Source organism: Thermothielavioides terrestris, chromosome 5, assembly GCF_000226115.1.
Source record: "Thermothielavioides terrestris NRRL 8126 chromosome 5, complete sequence".
NCBI lineage: Eukaryota > Fungi > Ascomycota > Sordariomycetes > Sordariales > Chaetomiaceae > Thermothielavioides > Thermothielavioides terrestris.
The window spans coordinates 570,965-590,934 of NC_016461.1; the positions used below are offsets into that span (position 1 = coordinate 570,965).

Genomic DNA, 19,970 nt, shown 5'->3' on the forward strand with positions numbered 1-19,970 from the left:
CTCGTCCTTAGTAGGCTCAGTTGACTAAAGTTCTTCACTATAAGTAGTAGGATCAGCTACCTTCTAGGCCTATAACGCATTGTACTATACTTAAAGATAGCGATCTTAGACTATTTAACGAGTAGTACCCTAGGTAGGCTATATAGGAAGGCTAAGTATTTTATCCTCTATAGTGAGCTCGGTATCTAGGTCGATAATATATTAGATACGTAAGTTGTTAGCCTCTTAGCGAATAGCGGAGATCTATCGAGGCTAATCCTTAGGGCTATCGAGCATTAGAAGCGCTATAATAGCAATAGTGACGGTCTTCTCAGTTTTAAAAGATATCTTAAAGTAAACTAAGGTGTACTACGTTGTTTAAACTAAACGATAGGGGTAATATAAACTTATAAGAGTTGTTAACGATCGAGAAGACTTAAAGTAGTTATAGAAGAAAAGAAGAAGGATAGCCTTGACTAGGCTATACCGCTATTATAAGTGTTGTACGCGAACTAGGCTTATAACTGAGGAGAGTAGCGAAGTGGGGCTATATAGAATGTAGAGATATATGTATTGAGAGAGGTACTCCTCTTATGCAGGGTGGGAGGAGCACCGAGGTCTATATATATATGTGGGCAGAGCTGACATATGCCCCCTGAGCGCAGGGAGCCTGGCAGATGGAGTCACGTGTGCACTAGCATGCGACAACAAGTATATCCGCGAGTTGTCTGTTGTTAAGCTGTCCTGTAATCAATTGTGTGCACCTGGGTGGCACTTGCTTGATTCTGCAAAGTCCCGATGTAATCCGCGGCTGGTAGGTGAACTCCCTGGCGTTTATCGTGGGTGACACCGACAGGCAGACAAGCGCAAGAAATTCAGCACGCGCCCAGTTACACCGCCAACACGGCGGTGGTATCTCATTGTATTGCAACAACAAATCTCATATGACAAGAAAGATGCGAGAAAAAAAGAAAAATACACTACGCCTTCTTCGCCAGCTCCTTTTCCAGCTTCCTCCTCTTGGCGCGCAGCTTCATGTCCTCGGCGCTCCGCTTGTTGTTGCTGTACTGCATCTGCTCGAACAGCTTGCGCTTCTTCTTGCTGAGCATGCCCTTGGCGCGCTCCAATTCCTCGGCCTCCTGCCGCTGCTTCCGCAGCAGCGCCTTCTTGGCCTGCAGCTTGGCCTGCGCCTTGGCGTCCGCCTTCCTCGGCACCGGCTTGCCCGAGATCTCGGCCTCGAGCTCGCGCTGCCGCTGCCGTGCCGCCGATTCCTCCACGTCCTCCGAGCCATCTTCTTCTTCTTCTTCTTCTTCTTCTTCTTCTTCCTCTTCCTCTGCCTCGTCCTCTTCCGCTCCGGAGAAGCCACCAAATTCATCCTCTCCCTCGTCTTCGTCTTCGGAGGCGACGTCCATGTCGTTCTCAACCTCGGACTCCTCGCCGTCCTGGTCCTCCCCGTTGGCATCCTCCAGCTCGGCGTCGAGCGCCTCGCCCTCTGTTTGCTGCTCCTCCAGAGGGCGGGTGGGATCGTACTGCCCATTCGTTGGCTTGACGAAGGGGCTGAGATGCGGCGGCAGCGACGCACCGGGCGCGTACAGCTCGGGGCTCTTCAGCTCCTCGTCGTTGATGCTGTCCCACACCCACTGCGGCTGTACATATATGCGCCCCGGATACCGCTGGTTCGGGCCGAGCTTCTGCGTGGTCTGGTTGTCCTCGCCGTCGCCACCCTCGCTCATGGCAGCCCGGATCACCGGCCGGTCGACGATCTGGTGCGTGATGGACGGGTCCGACTCGTCGTGAGTATAGGCGCCCTCCCCAAGGACCGAGTCCCAGCCTATCCTCTTGCAGCCGAATGCGCGGAGGATGAATTCGAGCGGCTGACGGGGCGTCTCGCGGGAGAGGTAGAAGGTGAAGTTCGAGAACAGCTGCGAAGGGTCGGTGTTGCTGTACGACGGTTGCGGCAGGACGTCGCCGCCGGGTGCTACGGGCTCAAACTTGTCGAGGGCATCGCTGGGCGCCTCCTCGCCCTGGACCTCCCTTTGCGCCAGACTGTCTTCAGCGGCGGCTGCTTCATTCGACTCGAGCCTCAACTGTTGCACCACTTTGTTCACCTCGGCCTGGACGTTCGGGTCGGGGCCTTGCTCCGCCTCGCCGTTCGTGATGGCCTTGGTCTCGCCCTTTGCCTCCGGATTGACAACCTCGAGGGAAAAGGCGCCGAGCTCGGCACCCTGGTCGTCCTTGAGCTGGTCGAACCGGGGCGGATACTTGAGCCCGATCGAGGTGTACAGCCTGTAGTTGACAAAGCCGAGGACCGTCATGTAGAACTCGACAAAGGTGCCCATGATGCGAAAGTCAATGTCACCGACGATCCTCTGGTTGAACTTGTAGGGCACCAGCCACAAAATGTCCTCGCCCTGGATGTTGGCCTGGTAGTATATCCCCTTGATGGACAGGAACGACTTGCGCAGGCTGTGTGACACAATGAGGTAGTGCTGGAACTCGAGACACAGGCGCTCGCAGCGGGCGATCATCTTGGCGGGCACGGCCGTGGTGGACGGGAGATTAGCGAAGAGGAACAGCATGGACAGACAGTCGTCGAGGTCGCGCAGGGCGTCGGTGAAGGTCGGGTAGCGCTCGCGGACGACGTGGTTGAGCGTGTAGCGCGGCCTGCCGGTCTTGTCGGGACGGGCGGCGTTGCGCTCGAGGCGGGCGGCGTCCGAGACGTCGCCGCGGCCGAGGGCGCGCGAGATCTTCTTCTCGAGCACCTTCTGTTCGCGGAACTTCTGCAGCAGCGGCTCGTGCAGCAGGTACTGAATGTCCTTGGTGTAGTAGAAGGTGGTGGACGGGGTGGCCGACTTGGACACCTTCTTGCGGCTGCGCGGCTCGCGCGGGTAGATGCCCTTCCAGATGCACAGCTTGCGGAAGTCGGGCAGGCTAAGCTGCAGCTTCTTGACTGCCTGCGTGCGCGTCATGTAGTTCCGCGCCTGGCCGGCCTGGCCCTTCTTCTTGATCTTGCCGGCCATCGTGGGTCAATTCAATTGGCGTGTGGCGTGTGGCGTTTGGGTTAAGTTGGTGGAAGCACCTCCCGAGAGGTGAAAGAGCTCGACTTGGCTCGATCAACGTCTGTCTCTTCTGCAGTTGTCGACCAAGCGGCAGCGGGGCCCGGCATTGAGCTCGTTGATTTTTTTTACCCAGTAACTTTTTTAATGCCGTTCGCCACCGCTTTCACTGATAAGATTGACTTTTTAACTGTGCGTGGAGTGCCCCACCCGCGTCCCTGCCAAGACCAGCAAACAGCGCCGTAGCCTGCCTTGCGCTGGCTGCAGCTGCCCCGAGGGCCAATTCGGCATCCTCAACCTCGTCCTCACCCTCACCTCTCCACTGTCCCACGCCCCGGGCCCGGCGCACTGGGCGGCAATGGATGGCACCAAGGTAGCCCCGGGGAGGACGGCTGGCCTATACGCCGGTGCAGCCGTCCTGCGGCTTGCCATCTTCACCCTGCTGCCCGGACTCGCGAATCTGCTGACGGGCCGCGTCGAGGTCTCGACCCCCGTCACCAGCTTCAAGCGCCGTAAGCCACTCGCCCAGTGCAAGCTGTTGTTGGCTCGCCCGCCGAAATGCTGATGCTGATTGATTCTCCTCACAGTGCAAGAAGGCCTGTTCCTGTACAACCGCAATGTCTCTCCCTACGACGGTGGCGTCTACCACCAGGCGCCCCTCTTCCTCCCGCTCTTCTCGCTGCTCCCGAGCTTCTCGTCCTTCCCCATCTTCACATACCTTCTCTACATTGTCGTGGACCTGCTAAGCGCCAGCGCATTGTGGAGGATCGCCGATTCGGGCGAGGCCGGGTCCTCGGCGCTGTTCACCTCTCCGCGTCGGGAGAAGCGCTGGTCTGGCTTCGGTATTGCTGCTCTGTATGTTGTCGTCCAGCCATTGCAATTCCAGGCTGCCGCCTGTTTGCGCCGCGTGTGCTGATCCGTACCAGCTTCCTCTTCAACCCCTTCACCGTCGCGACCTGCATCGGGCGCTCGACCAGCGTCTTCACGACCTGCGCCATCCTCCATGCCATTGCAAAGGCCGTGTCCGGCGCGCCGTTCGGTGCCATGGTGGCCCTCTCCTTCGCCAGCTACCTCTCCATGTACCCGCTGCTGCTGCTCCCGCCTCTCATCCTCCTCTGTTACGACAGACAGTGCCCTGAGCGGGCAATCAACTCGGGCTTCAGATTCGCCGCTACCTGCGTCGCCACCGTCGCCGGCGTCCTCGCCGTCCTCTTCCAGCTGTCGTACTTCATCACCGGCTCCTGGGAGTTCCTGCCCTCGACCTACGGCGTGCAGTTGACGCTGTCGGACCTGACGCCCAACGTCGGGCTGTGGTGGTATTTCTTCATCGAGATGTTCGACTCGTTCCGCTCCTTCTTCCTGGCCGTTTTCTGGCTGCACCTGTCGAGCTACGTCGGCGGCCTCACGTTGCGCATCCGCCGCCAGCCGCTCGTGGTGCTGACGCTGCTGCTCGGCATCTTCGCCATCTTCAAGCCCTACCCGAGCATCAGCGACACGTCGCTGTTCCTGGCCATGGTGCCGCTCTATCGCCACGTGTTCCCCCTCATGCGCTACACTTTCGTCATTGCCGCCGTCATTCTGTATGCCGCCTTCCTGGGGCCGGCTTTTTACCATCTGTGGATCTACGCCGGCAGCGGGAACGCCAACTTCTTCTATGCTATTACGCTGGTCTGGGGCCTGGGGCAGAGCTTGTTGGTTTGCGACTTGATGTTTGCCGTGCTGCGGGACGAGTGGGAGGTCGAGCGGCCCGAGATGGTGGGCAAGGAGATCCGGCAGATCTAAGAAGCGGGTCTTGTCGATTTTGTGATAGGTAAACAAGAGCTAGGCATTAATACAATGGGCTAGCGAGTCCTGTGTCGCAAGCAACGAGTTGCGCTTGCCCAATGAATACTGGCAGTGCTGTCCTGGCTGCTATGACACACATCTCTCGTTCATTGCGGCGGTGCAACTTCGATTATTATCTGTGCTGTCTTCCATCCCTTGCATATTGAACTTCACGATGTACCTTTCATTTGATCTCGCTCATGTTGGATATTATGATTCCGTTGTTGGCAGTGGTCCCTGCCAAACATCGTGCTGTTTTTAAGGACGAGTACCCTCCTCGAATGTAAAGATGGACTCATTCTATACTGAGTTGCCAGATACTTGACTTCTTCCTGCACTTCCTTACAGTTGCGTTCAGTCGGTGTTTGACCTGGGGTTGTGGTTGAACGCAACATCGTCTCAGCCCTACGGCCTTGCACTGTGGGGGACCCACAGTAGCTCTGAACCGCTGAAATGGAACCAGGATGTCACTTGTCGCCAACCGCTACCCATTCATGTTGCAACCTCTTTCATCTCACCAATCCCGCACTCCAAGACTCACCATGGCGCCAATCCGCCGCTACCTCCGGATCACCAAGTACTCGGTGCTGGAATGCCGCATCTACCTGGACAACCCCGCGCTGGCGCAGTCGTGGCTGCTCAACCCGCGGGACCCCGTGCTGCCCAGGGTCATCGAGAGCGTGCGGCCGCTGGTGCTGCCCAAGCTGCGCGAGGAGAAGGAGCGCGAGCGGAGCAGGAAGAAGGGCAAGAAGCGTAGCATCAAGGACGTCGTCGTCGAAGGTGGGTACCTCTACCTAACTTACCTACCTTGCCTCAAGTGGCGTACCGCACACATCGAGACAGAACGGAGAATACACCAGTCACAACGTGCACTCCTTGCCTAGTCCAATCTCAAGACAGTCGCTGCCAAGGCACACGCCCGGCGCACAAGCAAGGAAAACGCAAGGTGATGTGATGTGATTTAACTAACGGAACCGGGGGCGTCTGCTGCAGATGACTTCGAGGTGTCGATCTTCCTGACCGAGACCGACACGCGCCACTCGCTGCTGCACAAGCAGAAGCTGTTCCGCGACAAGGTGCAGACGCGCCTGACCTCCAACTCGTCCCGGCTGCTGGGCGCCGCGGGCACGGGCGCGTCGCGAGACGAGCCCATCGACGTGGACCGCCAGTTTCCGCAGGGTGGCGGCGGCGGCAGCGGCGCCTCCGTAGCGGCAGCAGCTGCTGCTGCAGAGGATGAGAGGGACGACGGGGAGGGCGCGCCGGTGCTCCTCCGTGAGGAGGAGGACGACGCCATCAACTTGGCCGACCTCCCTGCGGTAGGCGAGATGGCTGGCGGCGGGGAGTTAGCCGACGGGAAGCGGCCAAAGAGGAGGCGACGGCGAGGGCAAGGGCCGGAGGATGCGAGCGAGGAGAGTGGCGCGAATGTGATTGAGACCGATTCGTCAGGCGACGACGGGCTGTTTGTGGACGAGGACGAGGATGAGGATGACGACGGTGTGAGGAGCGATAAAGAGGGCGACGATGCAGCCAGTGGCCGCCGCCCGGCCAAGCGGCGGCGGAGGGGGGACGCGGCCGCTGGCGGTGACACGGCAGGGCGGGGCGACGGCGACGACAAGAAGAAGATGGCCATGGATATCTCGTACGAGGGCTTTGCCATCTACGGGCGCGTGCTGTGCCTCGTGGTCAAGCGGCGCGGCGGCGGGCCAGCCGGTCCGTCCGGCAGCAACAAACCCCAACCTGGGAGGCCTGGCGGCCAGGCCATGATGGAGAACTGGATTGCATCCACGCAGCTCCCCGCGGAGGCGGCTGCTGGGGAGGCGGAGGGGCCCTGAAGCGGGCCGCAACCACTCAGCTACCGGCTGGTGTTTGAGGGGCGGCCGCCGCCGCTGGTCCCACGGGCAAGCGGGGGATGTGCCGGGGATTGGCGCCGCCCCGATGGTTTCATCTACAGCCAAACCTGCTGTCACGCCACAGCAGAGCAGGGAAACGTCGCGCCGCTTTGGATCGGTAAACTTGCGCGGGCACCGACAAACGCGGAAGTACCCCGCAATACTTGTTTCACTTCTCCGGTTGCAAGTGCCTGATTGTGTGGAGGCGACGTTGTGATCGCCTACCCAGCTGCACCAATTGCTCCAGGTTGGATGGATTGAACTGAGACTGGTAAAACTCGGATTGCCGTTCTCGTCGAGGTGGCGGCGATCAACCGCTGCCCGTTTTCAAGCGAGGCGCTTCACACACTGTGATCCTATCCCGGTCAAACACCATACAACACTAAGCTGGGCGCTGTGCTGGAGAGTCGCCCGGCTTTTCACGGCATCGCACCGCGGGGCCTTGGATTTCCCGCCCTATCGCTCGCTATCAACAACGCCCATCACGACGCCTCTGGTGGGTGGTTACGGCAGAGAACTGCCGATCTTCCACGCAAGAGGCTAATGAACGTGGTGCCACACTTCACCGTTTCCTGGGGCGAGTGTGATGGCGGGAAGGCTATCGCCAGATACGGAAGCAATATGAGCGGCGCGAGCTATCTCTATCTCCACTCCAGTGTTGGTCACTGCTCAGCATCAACCGTTTCTCCTCTGAGCCGAGCCGTCCCGCGGCCGATGGGATAGCTTACTGTGATAGTCCATTAATGTGCGACCGAGTGCCTTTTTGGGGTGATAATGGATATTGGCGTGTGCGAGTGAGTCGGCCGCATCGTGGTGAATGCTGACGCCGTGCCAGCCATGGTTCGGTTGACAGCCCTCCCCTGGACACGATCTCGAATACACTCGTGTGTGCTGCGTAGACTCTCTATCAAAGTATTGCATAACTAATCCGTGCGTATTACTGATCGATTCCTATATAGCTGAAAGCGGCTGGCCAGCGGCAAGCTGCGCTGAGCGTAGGCTCAGGTCCGAGCTCAAGGCCTGGAATACCATGCGGCGATCAGCTTATGCATCGTTAACACCAGGGATTAATGGTGCCAGGGTCGTGATGCATGTCCAGTTCATCCGCCACGGACCAAGTACACTAGGGATGTTTCGAGCTCAAGCGTCCAGGCCGCCCGGCTTGTTCGGATGACTTGCGCAGCCTCGAAGGGTCGACTCATGTACTGCGTAAGCCCCCAGGCATTGTCAACGGATATCCGGATATCCTGAGCTGTGGGTTTGTTCCGTCCTGTGTCCAGATGGGTGCCATTATCTTGAAACGCCCGCTTTGGCTCGAATGATCGGATGGTGCTGATGCTCCGTGGCCGGCTCCGGCTTGCCTTTTTGGCTCGCCCTACAGTGTAAACGGGCGTTCACGTTATCGACAAAGCCAGATACGAAAGCGCCCGGAGTTCGGAAAGGGGCCGTCCCAGGGTGCTTTGCAAGCGAGAGACATTGTCTGTGCGCAGCCTCCTGTTGGTGGTCTGTGGGCCGCAACAAATGCAGGAACGCCCATACCATTGCCCGAAAGAGCCATACCTTAGGGCTTGTCTCCCCTTTCATGAATTCGCGTACACTAGTCACGAGTTCGAGCTCGCGACAAAGGGGCGCCCCTTTCTCACGGCATGGCGGCCGCTTCGCTCCGGCTCCGGCTCGCAACATCTGCTCAGTGCCGGATCATGGGCCCAGACGCACCAAACAATCAATTTTTCTCAATTTTGTTTTCTCAATCTTTTGTCTGTCCAGCTGTCCACAGCGGGAATGCCTCCGAAAAAGGTTTGGGCTGAGCCTGCGCAGCTATCAGGGGTTCCGGGGTTCGTGCGCACAGCTGCGCTAGCAATGCAATTTTCCACGTGGTACGCAGGGATGCTTGCTGCTCAGCCGTGCGCAAGGACCTCGGCTCTTGCCCCTGGTTTCAATGGCTGTTGGCTGGCTGTTCATTGACCCAGATGCGGGAAGGCTGTCCCTGCCAAGACCATCCCCGAGAGGAAGACGCCTGGATGGGCTGGGATGAACACCTGGAGAAAGATCGACGGCGACAGCTAGCGGTTTCTCTTTTTTTCTTTCTTTCCCCATCCACAGTCCTACAGACGCTCCACCTCATTTCTAGATAATTTCTTTTTCTTCTCAGATTTTTTTAGTCGTCGTTAAGGAGGTCCCACCAAGACTAATTTCGGAACCTACCGTTTACAAGTATTTACAAATCGCTAAGGGGTAAGCGGGCTATAACGACGTTGAGCAATATCGACAATAAAGATTTATAAAGACTCGTAGCAACAACTTTATAAAACCTAACCAAATTGAAAAAAAAAAGAAAACGAAGTTAACCAATACCCTAGCCTTAACCTAAATCCTAGTTATAACTTAAACCCTAACGAGCGGTAGGCTAGCACCGCCTCCTATACCTCTAGCGAACTAACCCTTGGCGATAGTGTAAACGCTTTAGCGATTATAGCTATATAAAAACGTTGTAAAAACATTGCTGATAATTGGCTGAAATTAGTCTTAGCGGGACCTCTTTAACGTCTACTATTTTTTTTCTTCTCAAGGACACTCGGCTTTCCCGGCTTCGAGAGTGGGCCATTGTGGACGATGACAAGGAACTGAACTGCTGATGGCCCTGCCTCCCCTCGCTTGCGACGATTGTTAACCTTATCGATGGAAGGGCATAACGTCATCTTGCGTGACGAATTGGAAATCACACAGCGATAAGAAACGTTCTTAGCTTGTTAGGATTTATCTTAGACCTTAGACCAGTATTGGGCTATATTGGCCCGCTGCGTAAGCCTTAAACCAGCTTAGCCTATACCACTGCCCCACTACACTACCTATAGCCAATCAGAGCGCCTCTCGCAATTTGAGCCTATACTTGTCTGAGTGCAAAGGTCGTGATTTGGCCTAGTTAGGGCACGCAAACAGTAGAGCGAATTGCGCCAATAGCTACAACACTATCAAAACTAGGTATTTTAGCGATCTGTAAGTTGCTCCTAAATTACTAGATTGTACGCTTTCTAATAGTGCCTAGGATGCCTACGTTGGCCAAGAGGATGGCCATAAGCCCAGGATACCTACGAACCTAGGAAGATGCCTACGAACCTAGGATGCCCACGATCACGCTCGTCAAAGTCTAGTTTCCATACCCTCCGGGCTAGGGTTTAGCCAAAAGGTCTAATCAGGTGGCGGAAAAACAGGCTTTAAAGATCGCTTTGAGCTAGGCAACTGTCACACGCAACTGTGGCAAGGGCACCTATGACCGCACCGCGGTCAGGGGTGACGAGCGTTCCCTTAAAAAAGGGAACCTCGCCCGCAACCCCTTCGTAGAACAGTAGACTACATTAATATACTTTTATAATATATACTAGTGTTTAGGAGTACCGCCTTATTAGCTAACGAGGCTAAGAGGCATTGATCTTTCTTACCCTTATACGTTTACCGCTAGATAGTTATCGAGTATTATCTATATATAATAAATAGTGCCTACTAACGATTTGAACTTGTTCGCTTCCTATTGAGGGGAGCTAAGTTCGGATCGGGAGATATTATAAGTTATACCTAGTAAGTTATATAGAGTAACGCCTAAGGTAGATAATGCTCCTTTATAAGGGAGTAAACTTTGGAGTATATAATCTATAACGAACTAGTTTACGATCTAGCTATCGTTATTCTAGTACTAAGTACTTATAAAGAGTTAGAAGCTAGATAGATTTAAGCCTTATAAACGTTAATATCTATAGGGATATATAATAGACACTTAAGTTTATTAAAGACTTTAAGGTTATCTACAATGTCTAATAGGTAATCGCTATTAATCTCTAAAAACTTTAATACTTAGAAGCTATAGTATTACTCAAAGAGGTATTAGAAGGAGACGTCTACGCCTAATAGTATACTAAAACATTGTATATTATAGAGTATCCTCTCTTTTAGATACTTAATAATTATATTCTTTACATCTATTTTACAACTATTAGGTATAAAGTCTAAGTAGCTATTAGTAAGAACCTTATCCTAGACCCTAGGATCGAAGACGTCGCCTTAGAGACTAAGGACTTAACCTAAAAAACGCTAGAGACTTTAGTACTAGAGAGTTAGGGACCGCTAGAGACCTCGAAGCCTTAGGGGACCAACGATTAGTAACTAGGACTAGCTATATTACTAGAAATATTAGTAAGAACTAGATATAATCTAACCGAGAATTAGTTAGTAACTCTATTAAGCTTAACCTTCTAAAAGTAACTAGAAACCTAAGATATACCAACTATTCCTTAATAGAGATATAAAACCTATATCGTTAGTAGCTATAATCTTAGTAGACGCTACTAAGGACTATAAAGAGGATTGTAGGATCTACTACCTTAGAATCGACAACTTAAAGAAAAAGACCTATTATCTTCGATAGCTTAGCTAATTGGTACTTTCGACTAGGTTCCTTAGCTATTGCTATAGACGCCTAGCCAACTATCCTAGTACCTATCTAGGCTTCCTAAACTAGGTATAGTTATTTAAAACTCTAGAATAGAATATATAGATAGTTTAGTCGATTTCAATATCTCCTTACTATTCTAAGAGATATCGAGCTCGCTATATAGATAAGTAGCTAAACCCTCTAGATAAGGAGCTAGACCCTCTAGATAAGTAGCTAGAGCTATAGATATCTAAGCTACTTTCGCTATATAGGATTTTCTTACCTAGATAGCTAGAATAATAGAGAACTTAAACGTTATAATCGAAAGGGTAAATAGGGCTATAGGTATAAAAGACCATTAGCCTAAAACCGAGGATAGAAGTACTATATCTTTACAACTGTCTATACCTATATCGAAATAGAAGATTTAGAACACTAGTCTCTTTTAGCTAGATATAGAGAATAAGGCTAAGGAACCTTAGGACCTATAGTATAACAAATAGCAGCTATACTATAGGGATATCAACCTTTAGGTTAAGTAGGTAGATTAGGTTATTAGATACTACTTAGTAAAAGAAGAGACCTTGCGTATAGAGATATAGACTCTACTTCGAAGATTAGCGTTATAATAATATAAGTAGTAGCTCTCTACTATAGAAAAGGTAGCACTGACTATATCTATAAAAGTATAGATTAAACGCTTAAAAAAAGAGTTTAGTATCAAGAGATATAAAGTAGAGAAATAGCTAAATGAAAACTGATATATCGTAAAGAATAACTATAAAGACAAGCTAGTTTAGAAATTTGCTATAGAATACTTTAAATATATATATATTTAAGGAGATACTACTAAAGAGCAATGTCTAATACGCTTATATAACTACCTTTATCTAGAACTTCGCTAGCTATACCCTAAACTAGATATAACTACAGAGATAGGCGTATTCCTTAGTATTTTTAACACTAAAGTATATATCGTTAGAGACAAGCTCTGCTAGGACGTTGCTAAAGGCTATATTATTGGCTATAGTCCTATTGCTAATAATATAGATATAGAGTACAACGACGAAGGACAAGGAGACGACTAGGAGGATAGCGGAGCCTTCTAGATAGGAAAAAGTAGAAGAGGATATTACGATCCTTAGAGAAGAGATAGGGACAAACCCTAGCGACTTAGAAACAATTAATATAGAGATAGTGACTAAGTACAACTATTTAGTAACCGAAACTTCTATAGTGCAACTAGATATAGAAGAGGATACTAACCGTTCAATGATTATAGAGGAGGACTTAGACCGTTCAACGGCTAGAGAAGAGGTGACAATGGCAATTAGGGAAGACCGCCTTGACCTCGACGACTCTAATAGATTCGGATATATATATATAAGAAGCAGTTCGAAAATGGCACCTTCTTATACTATAGTGAGATTATAGTGATAGGAGATGACGAAGATGCTAACCTTTACTATAAAATGTTAGAGAAGACTAGGTATATTCTTGTCGACGAATACGATATCGAAGCTAAGGACAAAAAATTGGAAGACGAGGAAGCTAATAGTTCTTACTACTTATATTACACTTTTCGCTAGCCTAGATTAAGCTAGAACAAACTGCTACGACAACTCCTATAGATTTAGCAATGTACTATCTATAGTAGAGTCTTTACAATATATTGTAAGCTTTTTAAATATATAGTCGACAATAGCGATAAAGACAAGTATAAACCTATATAACCTCGAATAGACTATTAGTACAACCTTAGTAACAACGAAAACGAGTTTAATAGTAAAGATATAAACTTTATACTAACCGAAGGACAGATTATAGAAATATAGCTATATATACTACTATTGAAAGCATTAGACAAATAAGCTATATACCTTATAATCAATATTAGTGTAAACCTAGGCGAGCTAGGTACTAAGGTTTACTTCGATATAGATAGTAATACTAACCTCGTCGACAAGGAGTTTATCTCTAAGTAGGCTAAGAACCTACATTAGATTGATATAAAGCTATACTTTGTTAAAGGCGTTAGAGCCTATACCAAAGTTAAAAAGTAAGTCGAGTTTAACTTCTATATCTAAGGAATTGTGTTATACGCCGATGGTCCTCGGTGACTATCTAGCGGTAAACGTATAAGGGTGAGAAAGATCAATGCCTCTTAGCCTCGTTAGCTAATGAGGCGGTACTCCTGAACACTAGTATATATTACAAAAGTATATTGATATAGTCTATCTTCCTACGAAGGGGTTCCGGGTAAGGTTCCCCTTTTTAAGGGAACGCTCGTTATCCTTAACCGCGGTACGGTTATAGGTGCCCTTGCTACAGTTGTATATAACAAGTGCCTAGAGACAAGAAGAAAAAGATAGTGTCCTCGCCATCATTATAGAACTTAATATAGGATGAAGGAGCGTATAGAACAGGAAGAAAACTAATCTATATTATACCTTATATAGGTTTTATATCCGTTATCTCGTCCTATAGCGAAGCCCTCTATTACGATACGTCTATTCATTTGTTCTACTTATCGAGATCGACTGTACTATCACTAGTATAAAGGTCGTCTCTTCCAACTTTAGAGGCCTTTATTACTGCCTTACGTTCAGTGGAAGCGGGCGTTTTCTTAAGCTTCTTAGGAGGACGTGTCGGCGTCTCCTACACTTTGTTGTCAATGGTTACTTTGCATTAGCGTTTAGTAGCAATAACTTCGACCATTTTAGCTCCCGACGTTGAATAGGTACTCTTATTGCACTAGCTTTGTAGTGTCTTAGCTAGTGTCGTCGATGCAACTAGCGACGCGGCTTTGGCGACGGGTACCTTGGTAGACGTTCTCTAGGCGGGTAGCTATATAGTCTTAGTAGAGTGTATAGCCGTTATAGTTGCGGCTTAGCTGACCTTAGGTGCCGGTTCTTAGCGCTTATTGGGCTAGATAGTCGTAATGGTCTATCTTGCAATTTCCGTCTCGCTAGGAATTGCACTTAGTACAATTGTACAAGCCTCGAGGATTATCGTATAGCGCTTAAGGTCTCGTATATACTTCGACAAACTTATATAGATAATGTCTTATATATCGGAGATTATATATATAACTATATCGACGTCTTTATAGAGTGTATTATCTATATAACAGAGTTCCGTTATAGTCTTATTGTAGGCTTGTTGTATATCGCTAATCTTCTTAATCCAATGATAGTGCATTTTATCTAGGTTAGCCTAGAAGGCAAAGGTATCTAGCTCTATATATCTAGCATTCTTATTTATATCTATAGCGTCGATATATCTTATAGATTCTATAGCGATATTCTCGACTTCCTTGACGTATATTTAATACTTCTATACAAAATGTAATAGGTCTTTGGTAAGCGTTTATACAATCTTTATATTGGCCTAGAGGGATTTGATAGTAGCGTCGTTCATAGTAACTATATAACTAGTACCACTTATAGTATCTATAGCTTTAACATTGTTGTAGTATACTAGGCTAAGCTCTACTAATATTACGTTGATAGATAGGTTGCCCTCCCCTTTAGGCGATATATACCGTAAGGCAAGGATCTCGATAGCGGTTGGTATACGGCTTACAATCACCATTCTAGTCTCTTAGAACTCCTTAAAGGCCTTTTTGACTATACCTTTAATCCTATAGATACATAAGTTATAAGCGAAGCTAGCTAGTTTGTCACTAGGATCTTTTTTTAGGACTACGTAATAGAATCTAGCGAACTACGTCACGAGCTTAGCTATATATTCTTCGTTATAGCTAAAGTCTATATATATATAGACGAGTGCCTTGCTTATAGTAGCGATATACTTGTTTATAGCTTTTATAGAGCAACAGGAATAACCGCGAGATATATAGGTCTCTTGTAGCTCTAGAATACGATATAGCTCCGTAGCTATATTCTCTTCGTCGTTTATATAATTAGCCTCGTTGTCGTCCAAGGCATCTTGGTCGTTATCGTTTACGACTACTTCGTTATCGAATACAATATATATAGCTTACTAAGGCTCTTTACACTATATATAGGCGGTTGCAACGTTATCGATGTCAAGGTACTAGATCTTAAATATACGTTAGAGGGGTTGTTCTCCCTCTATATATTTATAAGTAAGAAGAGCGTTGAGGTGCTCTTATACTATATCGCTATCTAACGCTCCTTTGTAGTCTTTAGCGACTTTAGGTTCGTCGTCTAGAATAACAATAGGGCCTAAAATAGTGGCTTGCCCCTATTCCTTATATACAGTTTCTAAACTGTTTTAGATCGCTCTAGCTATATCGGCTTTCTTAGCAACTATTATTTCGTTGTTATAGGCGACTTTAGCGACGACGTCCTTAGTTATAGCCTAGTAGGACGTATACGCTTCTATAATATACAAAGGGGTATTAGGTATATTAGTGACCTTCGTAGTATCTTCCACTTACTTTATAACAAGGCAAACGCTTTCTCTTTTTTAGGTACCAATGGTATAGGTTTTAATAGAAGTCTTTCGTATATAGGGAGGTATTCTATATACGACGAAGGCTAGTCGGGTATCTCTCTTAGTAATATCGATACAATTATACTTAAACGCTTCGCTACTCGATAACGTTAACAAGCTAAAAGAATCGACTATATAGTCGCCTTTGTCGGTAACGTAGGCACTATAAGAACGTATAGCAGATTGTTTCAAATTACGAATATAACGTAAGTATATACCGACTAACGGCAGCTTATATAAATGTATATAGCTCAATAATAAAAAGGTTTGACGATCGATTATATAGTGAACGTAAATGACTACGATAAAGAATTGTTAAGGAAGATAGATACATTGAGGTTGATATACGAAAAGAAAGGAAATTATAGTAGCCTACGTCGGGCTATTCTAGAAGTAAATAAAAACAATGGCGTAGTGCCTATAGCCGATGAACGGTATTACTATCTAGCGGTAGCTAGAGAATAGAACATTGTACCTTCGAGGCTCGAAGCCCTATACCTTTATAGCAATAGGATAGCTTTCCCTAACTATTTATAGGTCAAGGTCAATAGCGAATCTAGATATAGAAAAATTAGAATAAGCAAAGTGCTTAACGAACTAAATGACTATAGTTTTATAACTAAAAGCGTTAGTAATATCCAAGTAAAGGGTAAGGAGAAGAAAAATCAAAGGATCTATAAGATAGAGGACGACGCTTATACATCTAGTAGCGGTATAGCAGTAATAAATATATTGAAGCGAATATATTCTAACAAAGAAAGTATAATCGAATAAAAGGAAGAGAGGGAAATAAGAAAGAAGGAAGGAGAAAGTCAATAATAGCATAGCTGTCAATAGTCGCTACCCTTCCTCTATAGTAGCTCGACGACAACTCGGTTCTAGAATCAAGGAATCTCCTTCACTTCCTCCCATTCCTTAATAGCGATGCCCTTATTACAGTGTTCCTTCTCCTAATCAATAGGGTACGCCTTTTCGTACTCCTCAACAAGTTCCCTAGCACCGTCAACAAGCTAGATATATAGGATCTACCAATCGTCTTTAGCAGTAAATCCTTTCTATCGTACTAGATATTCGACTTTAGGTCTCTAGTTCCTCTAAGTAATACGCTATTATACAATTCTCTCGACTTCCTAATGCTCGTCTCTATCAACGATTATAAGGCTAGGGGGTTCTATATTATAGCCAAAGGGGTCTTTCCCCTAATCCGGCTTCTATAACTAGGAAACTAAAACTATAGGATAGACTTTCTAACTAGCTAGGAAGTCAAGCTCGTAGACGTTCCTATCGATTTTATAGACAATCTTAAACGGTCTTGCCCACTATAGTAACCACTTTCGTTTAGGCTTTCCTAGGAGATAGTATCTATCGTACAATTGTAGGTAAACGATATCTCCTACTTCGAACTCAATAGATATATACTTATCGTCGTAATATATCTTTATAATAACGTCTATATAATCGATCTATTCCGCTACTTCCTTCTAGTACTATTGTCTAAGGACACTAATAGCTTTGGCGGAGGCAATAGTGCCCTTTTTACAGTAAAGTATATCTAGGATAGAGTATAGTTTAAAGCTATATATCAACTTGTTTAGCGATCTTCCAATAGTGACTATAAACGTATTATTAAGGTTATACTACAATATAGGGAGAAGTAGAGGCTATAGCGTTCCCAGTTTTTCTACGGCTTCTATATAGATAGCGATTTCTACCGTCTAGTTCGTCCTTTCTAACTAACTGTCTATCTAGGGATAATAGGCTATCGAGAAAAGGAGGCTAACGCCTAGGATACAAAAGATTTCTTTCTATAGGTCAAAGGTGAACTTAGTGTCTTAGTCGCTAATGATTTACATTAAAAGTCTCTAATCTATATACGTTAGCGCTCTAAGAATTATAACGGCCTATTCTTCTACTAACATTCTATCGTTTCTAGCTATAAGAAGCTTCTTTTTACTAAACTTATAAGTGATAGTATATATAGTGTTGAGAATTAGGTACTTCTTTATTGACTATAGTGTCCCTTCGGAGGGTATAGCGAGTAAACCGACGATAAAATCTATAGTAATAGTATAGAAAGGCTACGACGATGTCCAAATTGGCTAAAGGTCTCTAGGCTTCAGTTCTCTCAAAGTCTAGTTCTCTCTATATATAGGGCAATGCTAAACGTACTTATATACTATCTAGCACTTTCGGTTAAACGCGAATACTAAGAGGTTCACCATTATATTGTCTATACCGAAGTAGTAAGTATTGTCGTATACAATGGCAAGAATGTCTTTAATATAGCTACTAAGGATATAAAGCTTCCTCGCTCCTTTATAGTCGATATAGTAGAGGAGACTGTCCTTTAGTTTATAGGGTCTAAACTATAGCTTTTAATGCTACTTTCTTCGTAGCTCTCCTTCTTACTCTTCGCGTTCTCTCTACTTAGCGATCTTCTTAGCTTGTTCTTCTATATCGTAGAGACTCCTAATAATCTTATTGTACCAATAGTCGTTAAGGTAAGCTATAGTCAACTTAGCTTTAAACTCGTTACTAATAACTAGTTCGAAGGTACTAGTGTCTATAGCGTAGTATTCCTTAGTATCGATCTAGATAGTAGACCAAATGTCCTCCAATTCGTTGATAGCGTCTTAGGTTTCGTTAGAGACGTCCTCCTTAAAGGTCGATAGGCGTAATAGGGCGTCTAGTACAACGTTGAGCCTTCCTAGTATATAGAAGATATTAAGGTCGAACTAGGATAGCCAGTTTATAGCGTTAATGAGCTTTAGGTTAGCCTTTATAAGGTCTATAGTAGTAAGAGATATATACTTTACAATGCCTTTAGTTGCTATATAGTCTATTAGGATATTTATAGAATATTGGTTTGACTATACTATTTTCCAAAGCTTTTTAATTACCTATACAACAACGGCGACTTCTACTTCTATACTCCTGTACTTCCTTTCTACATTGGAAGTTAGGCGGGACAAGAATATAATAAGCTAGATCTCGCTACTTAGGATATCTTAGCTAGGGATACTAGTACCGTCCTATTCGCTATAGAGCTGAAAGACGATTGCTCTATATCCTTTGCCGCTTACGTCGAGCTTAATGAACAGTAGTTTGTTAGGACAATGATAATATAAGAAGTATTACTCGTATAGATGTTCCTATAGTAGCTTGAAGGACTCTAGTTCCACTAGTATAGGCTTAAATTTAACGTTCAAGGTAAATACCTTCCTAGCGTTCTTCGACTTAGCGACGGGAAGGTCTCCGCTTACTCTCCCTTAGGCAAGGAGTTTAGTCTTATAGTCCTATAGAGGCTACGCTTTCGCTATATACTATAGGATGCCCTTATATAGCTATCTAGCTATACCAAAGTACTGTTCTAAGGTCTCGAGGGTGTTGGGGAACTTAAGTTTCTTAAATATAGCGATTCTATCGTCTATCTTAGCTACTCCTTCGCCATTGACTATATAGCTAAGAAGTCTCACTGACGGGTAGGCTACGAAGGATTTTTCTACTAAGATATAAATATATACCTTGTCGAGGATATCGAGAACCGTCTTAATATACTTAAGGTACTCCTCTATATTCTTACTAGCGATAATGATATCGTCGATATAAGCGTATATAAAGTGCTTATACTTATAGAATAAACGGTCTATAAAGCGCTATACGAAAGCTAGTAAGTTTTTAAATCCTATTAGTACAACGTTCGAGCGTTCTAAACCTCTAGGACTAATGACCACTATACGGTTATAGTATTCTTCTATAACTAGAAGCTAGAAGAAGAATCTAGAGGCGTTAAATACTATAAAGATCATATTGCCTATTATTATATTTATAATATCGTCTTAGTTAAGTAACGGGTATATATCCAGTACTATCAATGTATTTAGGGGCCGGAGGTCTACTATAGCTCTGCCTTTCGTTTTTCCAATAACCGTGTAATAGACTACGAAGACTAGATAAACGATAGGGGTTGGCTAGTCTATAAAGTCCATCTTTCCTTACGTATATAGTTTGTTATATTCTTCGTCGACGATTACTTAGTCTTTAACATTTAGTAGGTAAACCTAAATAAGCTTAAGCTAATTCTACTATCCGTCGATAAGTGGAATTCTTATCTTCTGATCCTCTAGTATAGGGACAATGCTATAATCATAGAAGACGTTATACTTGTCTAGTAGTACCTTTATTTCTTCTACGTACCGTCTATCCCTACTATAGACGTTTACCCCTACTACTAACTTGATATATAGAATATCGTCTAGTCTCTCGATACTATAGGATAACGTATAGAACTCCTATTTAGTAGGTGGCTTATAC

The 19,970-nt window shown here is 46.4% G+C and overlaps 4 protein-coding genes across 4 annotated transcripts; 2 read left to right on the plus strand and 2 right to left on the minus strand.

The window, feature by feature from the left end:
- Nucleotides 1–466: 466 nt before the first annotated feature.
- Nucleotides 467–3,156, minus strand: THITE_2120720 (uncharacterized protein). Its single transcript, XM_003656242.1, has one exon. It carries the CDS (start codon nucleotides 2,997–2,999, stop codon nucleotides 960–962), a length of 2,040 nt encoding a protein of 679 aa, XP_003656290.1. The 5' UTR covers nucleotides 3,000–3,156; the 3' UTR covers nucleotides 467–959.
- A 237-nt stretch (nucleotides 3,157–3,393) lies between these two features.
- On the plus strand, nucleotides 3,394–4,898 carry THITE_2081127 (uncharacterized protein; the record flags this gene model as incomplete). Its single annotated transcript, XM_003656243.1, has 3 exons — nucleotides 3,394–3,547; nucleotides 3,629–3,890; nucleotides 3,962–4,898. 3 exons carry the CDS (start codon nucleotides 3,394–3,396, stop codon nucleotides 4,815–4,817), a joined length of 1,272 nt encoding a protein of 423 aa, XP_003656291.1. The 3' UTR covers nucleotides 4,818–4,898.
- A 402-nt stretch (nucleotides 4,899–5,300) lies between these two features.
- On the plus strand, nucleotides 5,301–7,057 carry THITE_2120724 (uncharacterized protein). Its single transcript, XM_003656244.1, has 2 exons — nucleotides 5,301–5,639; nucleotides 5,853–7,057. Exons 1-2 carry the CDS (start codon nucleotides 5,402–5,404, stop codon nucleotides 6,689–6,691), a joined length of 1,077 nt encoding a protein of 358 aa, XP_003656292.1. The 5' UTR covers nucleotides 5,301–5,401; the 3' UTR covers nucleotides 6,692–7,057.
- An 11,943-nt stretch (nucleotides 7,058–19,000) lies between these two features.
- THITE_2055852 (uncharacterized protein) lies at nucleotides 19,001–19,273 on the minus strand (the record flags this gene model as incomplete). The annotated part of the gene is made up of 1 exon (XM_003656245.1): nucleotides 19,001–19,273. A coding segment is annotated over one exon (273 nt), but the record flags the coding sequence as incomplete, so codon positions are not given.
- Nucleotides 19,274–19,970: the final 697 nt, after the last annotated feature.